Source organism: Hylaeus anthracinus, unplaced genomic scaffold, assembly GCF_026225885.1.
Source record: "Hylaeus anthracinus isolate JK02 unplaced genomic scaffold, UHH_iyHylAnth1.0_haploid 11985, whole genome shotgun sequence".
Taxonomy (NCBI): Eukaryota; Metazoa; Arthropoda; class Insecta; order Hymenoptera; family Colletidae; genus Hylaeus; species Hylaeus anthracinus.
The window spans coordinates 11,772,948-11,779,296 of NW_026534333.1; the positions used below are offsets into that span (position 1 = coordinate 11,772,948).

Here is a 6,349-nt window from a genome sequence, read left to right on the forward strand (position 1 = left end):
AATATTTCTGCGATCAGCGTGTATTATTACACAATGATTCCCCGTCCTCTCAGGTGCTTTCAGAAAATGCATGGAGTCACTTGAATTACCTTATTACATTCACTCATTCCCTCCTTCATTCCGATTAAGAGTGCCTAAAACGTATCGAGTATAACGATCGACCGGTTCCTCCAAGGAAAGTACTTTCGATTGTAGTCGACTTTCGATCACCTTGACTGACCTTCAACCACAGTTCATCGTCCGCTATTCCAATAAAAGAAAAAGAAGTTGACCTTCTCTTTTATGCTGTCACCCGCGAAAGAGGTTATTCAGATGAGATTACGTCCCCCTTGAAATCAAGCAAAACTGGTCCGATGCATTCTTTTCTATCGGCAGAAGTAACCAAAGCTTGCTGGCCTGCTCTAAAGCGTATAAAAATATCCTGACCCCCCACGGAGAGGGCCAAATATTAAAGAATTTTTAACACAAAGACTGGGCGACGTGAAAAGTTTCAATTTTAACAGATTACTCTACACACGAATATTTTTTTTTTTTATTAGTTTAATTTTTTTCATGTGTTGTTAATGGGGGTTTTACAGGGCTAAGATGTGTTCGGATCGTTCCCATTTTAGGCAAAATTATTCTTTAAAAAATTCGACCTGATAGCACTTGGATAATTTAACGTTATTAAAAAATGTTTGTGTATTGAATCTTTGATAACCCAGCTCTCAGGCATAGTGGCTGAAACGTCGCAATTTAGTTAATTTAAGATATTATTAAACACAACAATTGCGACACACGCCCTAAGAGACGTGTTCTTTCAAATACCTTAAAATTTAATGTTCTCATTAATTTAAAAAAAAAAAAAACCAAAAACATTACGTCTGTCCTCCTCCGAATGTTTCGCGAATCGATTTCACAAGAGTCCTCGCATTCTTACGGAGTATGTATTATTTATATTTCCATCCTCAACACCGATCCAATGCGTTTCATTTTTACCGACACATACATGCATTATGAAAAAAAATATTCTCCTAACTCTTCGAAGCACGCACAAAGCAATCGTGCGAAACGAAGAGTCATGGCTCGCGTCTGTTTATTTAGAATTAATTCGTAAAGAAGGCTCAACTTGGGTGCAATTTCGTTCTCCGGTCCCCTCGAGCTCTAATGGCGGAGGCCAGGATCATTCGCGAGGAATGTCGTTATCGTCGTTATGCCTGTCGCGGCAAACAATCCTGCTGCCGGCGTCGTAAATTCGAAGGAAGCCAGGCAGGGGCTACGCTCCAATTTGCATGATCCTCCTTCCTCCTCGCGCGAAACGTGCTGCGAATCGTTCCTCTCGGGGAAACTCCTGAGGCTGGATGACGTAGACGTGACAATAGCCCGTCTACTGGAAACCAGTCGTCTTGCTGGCCAAGTGTCGCGAGAATCGTGTCCGGTAGAAAGAGTCGAACAATTGTTACCTGTTCATCGCCACCCACGCCGCGACTGACGCGTGCACACGTCTCCGCGAATCGGAGATGACGGTTTAGTGGATCCTTTCACCGTTGGGGGGAATCCCTATATATACAAGTATTCGACCACGACCCGCTTCGCAACGGTTCGAGGCACGAAGATCGTCGCAGGGATGATGATCCTGTCACCGATATTCATCTTGATCGCGGCAGCGCTCGTCGTTCGTTCAGGTAACGCATTTTTTTTTTTATTTCTTTTTTCTTTTTTTTTCTTATTTAATAAGCTCAACGTCGCACCAACATCGTGGGTTATTAGCGACTTACAGAAACGGTACAGAGTTATTACATTTTGTTAAAGAACCGAACAGTCTTGCAGAATTCTACTAAGGTGTCCTGGTATTCGAAAGAATAGTTGGCTTCACTGATACTAGGATGTTTAACTTCCTCCTGATTTCGTTGTATTTGGGGCAGTCAAGGATGATATGGGTAATAGTGATTTGGGTGTTGCATTCGTCACAATTTAATGATTGGCTTCTGTTGAGTAGGTGCGAGTGAGTAAACTCGCTGTGGCCACTTCTGATTCGTGTTATTGCCATTTGCTGCCTTCGGTCGAATTTTGGATTCGTTTGTAAATAATAATAATAAAAAAAAAATATATATATATATGTCGAATTGAGTAACCTCCTCGTTTTCGAAGTCGGTTAAAAAACTTCCTATAGCTTTATGAACTGTGCTAGCTCTATATGTTCTCCATTTTGCAGTCCAAGACGATGTCCGAGTAAGTATTGTGAATAGATTGGCTGTCTGTTTTAAGGGTAGCTGCTATTTTCGCTTCAATATCGGCCATTACATTTCCACGAATATCCTCATGTGATGGAACCCATGCTAGAACTACCGTTTTGCCGTCCTTATCTATTTTGTTGAGTACTTCCTGTATACCAATATACATTTCTGTCAGGTAACGCATTCTTCGGCGTTTTTCCGCGCGATAACGTCTCGGCAATGGGTAGAATTTCTGTACCGGTCTTTGGGAGCCTTGTATATCCTTTTTTTTTTTATATTTATTTCCTGAGCGAATGATCGAGGGTCATTCTTGCTTGTTTCCTTTCTTGGATAGGCGTGCATATAGTAATTTTGATTCGGCGCAGTTGTATCGTAACAAGGTTTCTTTAAATTTCTTGGTTCGTGGAGAACGTTCACTTAACAATTGTTGTACGAAAGTTTTTTAAATTCGCATTCAAGAAGCAAATTGTTAAGAAGTATATGTTTCTAAATTATAGAGCACGGAGCTCATATATTTTCCCAGGCGCATCGGACCCCGTTTTCGAAATTCTCGAGTGCAATATACAGGGTGTCCCAAAAGTCGGGGAGAAGCCGGAAATGGGGGGTAGATGAGACGATTCTGAACAACAATTTCCTTTGCAAAAATGTCGGATGGGGCTTCGTTAAGGAGATATTAAGCGAAAACCCCGACCAATCAGAGCGCGCGTAGACCGTTGGAGCGGCCGCGGTAGCGAAGGCTACGCGCTGGCGGGCGCGCTTGTACGCGAACAAGCGACTCGACGTGCATCGAAGGACATTGACGCTGCCGCCTATAGCGCGTAGCCTTCGCTACCGCGGCCGCTCCAACGGTCTACGCGCGCTCTGATTGGTTGGGGTTTTCCCTTAATATCTCCTTAACGAAGCCCCATCCGACATTTTTGCAAAGGAAATTGTTGTTCAGAATCGTCTCAGCTACCCCCCATTTCCGGCTCCTCCCCGACTTTTGGGACACCCTGTATAGAGTCGATCGCACAAGTATTCGTACCCTGTCTCTGTTATTCTGTGCTTGTTAAAGAAATTTTAAGTAAAATTTTCGGTATGATGTTCCCAAATACATGTTTCGTTATAAATACGTACACGAATAAAATTCACACACGTACGTATTCGTAATGAGAAATAGATTTAACGAGAATCCATAATGAAAAATAAGTTTGTAATTAAATAAATGTTTCACTTTGTATTTAATAAAATAGACTTCGTTGTATTTAATGAATAACGAGAGAGTTACGTCCGTACTGTACGAAATCATTCAAAGAACTGACTGGATGGAAAATCCAGTCACGGGGACCAGACCAAAATTATTCGTTCAACAAAGGGATTCTTTAACGCACGTGTTCATTCGTTCAGAGAATTGTTTATATAAACATCCTTTCAGAAGTCCAGCATACACCAGGTGTCGATTGATTTTTTAACCGACTTCGAAAAGGAGGAGGTTACTCAATTCGACATGTACTTTTTTTTTTTTTTTTTTTTAATGTATTTTGTGTAAAACGAGTAAATAAATGCACGTATAAATCGCCGAATATTCTTTAACAGTAATATTTTATTCGTGAAGCTCTGTACACGACGATTGCTGGCCAAGAAGTGACTTTCCCGGCCTGGGGAAGTCTCTGCGTAGCCTTGTCAATGAAGGCTCTCGAAGGGCCTTCGACGTTGTTTACGCTAAGTAATATTAGGCGATTAATATTTAGGCGAGCTGTGTCGGAATTTCTAACAGTTGCATTTTTAAAACCTGTTGCATGTTGTAGAGCATGTCTCCGAGGTGGACCCATTATCAAGACACTTTGGGATTTCTCATTTTTTGTCGGTCGTATATTCCAACCCCATGTATATAATAATAATAGTTTACATTAATGTGGAAGTTATTAATTTAAAAAAAAAAAAAAAAAAAAGAAAAACAGGGCAAACTTACGTCTGCCCTGTACCGAATGTTTCGCGAGTCGATTTCACAAGAGTCTTTTTGTTTACAGGAGCGTACGGGGTGAACGGCGGAAGCGGTAGCCTGGCGTTCAGTATGTATTTTTATTATTATTATCATTAAACGTCTTCATTAGCCATGCATTAATGCATAAATGCATTCGAATATACAGAGTCTAACAGTAAGATTAATCAACAGTGCGGACGTTCAGATTCTAATGACAATTCATGCAAAGCGACTGCTCCGCACTTTGGCGGTGAAATGAAGAAGTAAATAGCGTATCATCCACAAACTGAGACTGTTTAAAAAAAAATTTGCGTAGATGTCCGCGACCTGGAAGTCAAATGCTTGGCGTGGCCAAAGAAGGTCAAGGTGTCGATGAATAAGAATTATTTTAAAACGCATACCAATGAAAGTGTACTCGTATCGTCAGAGCTGAAAACTGACAAATTATCCGAAAGCTTATAAGAGAAAAGGTATCGGCGTCGATGAATGATCTTAGAAATATTTGAAAATGCAATACAATGAAAATGTACTGATATTGTCAGAGTTTGAAACTGATAAATTATGCGAAAGCCTGCGAGAGAGGAAGTATGGATATTGATGATCTGAGAATGCCTTGTCTGGCCACGCCAAGCATCTAACAGTAAGATTAAAACACCTAGAAAATAGAATTATTTCATTGTGTTGGGTAAATTACGAGCTGTGTTTGCTAAGTGTGATCAGATTTTAGACCCTAGGCTGTTCGGCCCATCTATACTGTAGGTTCTACAGGAGTAGAATCCACAAATCGAGTAGCTACGCTTCCAAACTCGTAATCGAGAAGGTTCTTATCTCCGAATTAGTATTTTTGGCTTCGAGTCTTACTCGGTAGAATAGTAAAATATAGTTTTTCGAAAGTTCTGGATTAGAATACCTCTTTAAGGCTTTCGTGTACGAACCGAGTCTTTTAAGGAAGACATTCCAACGTCGGCATCGCAGCTGGCTTCGTCAGAAAGTTTAGATGACATACCGATAACGTGTGTCACGGTAGTCGCGTACTTGTCTATTGAATGTGTCAATGTTTTCGCATCATTATGATTACGTGGAAAATACTCCATTGTTTCTATTTGCTTTACTTTTAGTTTCCTTCGATTACGGATTATATGTATTTAACTAATACGACTCTTTCATAAAATTGTAATTTTATAATTAAAATTATACCCCACTCGGTGGGTAATTTATTTCACTATAATTCACGAGGAATGTAATTGCTGTAGATAAACATGGAAAAATTGTGCTGTTTAGGAAAAGAGATTCAATTTTAGGATTTAATCTGCGAAAGATAGAACCGCGGAGTTGTTTTGTTTAATGATCACGAAACACGGATCTCTGTCTTTCCTTCACACACGATACTCGCTTTCTCGAGGACGATTTTACTCCGATACGATACGAACAAATCTTCGTTCTCACGACTTGCAGTCGCTCTGCATTTTCACGATACTGCGCTTAATTAACTGCGTACCGTCAATTGCGAGCTACGCACCGTAAATAAATAAATGAACTCGGGACAATCTGAAATATTTTTCAAAATTTTCCACAATGTTGTCTCTTCACTATAAACGAATAACGATTGAGAAATGTATATTTCTATCGTTGCAACGATGACTGAATGCGTCTGAAATTTCGAATTCTTCGAACAGGCAGCGCTTCCGCGTCGGCGAATGCATTCCTCGGCAATTTCCCTGGAAGCTCCGCGAGTCACGACGGGCACAAAGGGATCCGTAGCTACGACGACGGTGGATCCGCCAACGGTGGCCATGACCAAACGGCCACGCATCCCGGAACCAAGGGTGGTAACGGATGCGCGAAATGCAAGTGGGAGGACGACGATTATTGGGAGCAGGAAGAGGACTACGCAGAACCGGAGGAGAGGAGCGAAGATGACTGCGACGATGGCGACGATGGTCAATACAGACCAGAGCATCACGGCGGCCATTATCATGGACGTGGGAAGAAACCTGGCTCGCCTTCGGGTGTGCAAAAATTGGGAGCACCTGGGGTAGGCGGAAGTCCGGTGTATGGTGGAGCTCCAGGGGCAGGTGGAAGTCCAGGATATGGTGGACCTTCAGGTGCAGGTGGAAGTCCAGGATATGGTGGAGCTCCAGGGGCAGGTGGAAGTCCAGGATATGGTGGA

The 6,349-nt window shown here is 41.7% G+C and overlaps 1 protein-coding gene across 1 annotated transcript in view; it reads left to right on the forward strand.

Annotated features, from left to right (window-relative positions):
* The first annotated feature begins 1,183 nt into the window (after nucleotides 1–1,183).
* The window catches only part of LOC128887149 (collagen alpha-1(I) chain-like), a 13,180-nt gene continuing 8,014 nt past the window's right edge, over nucleotides 1,184–6,349 (forward strand). The window contains exons 1-3 of the mRNA XM_054142727.1: nucleotides 1,184–1,664; nucleotides 4,226–4,267; nucleotides 5,856–6,326. Coding sequence (XP_053998702.1) covers nucleotides 1,607–1,664; nucleotides 4,226–4,267; nucleotides 5,856–6,326 — 571 coding nt within the window. The 5' untranslated portion in view covers nucleotides 1,184–1,606. The remainder of the gene's footprint in view (nucleotides 1,665–4,225; nucleotides 4,268–5,855; nucleotides 6,327–6,349) is intronic.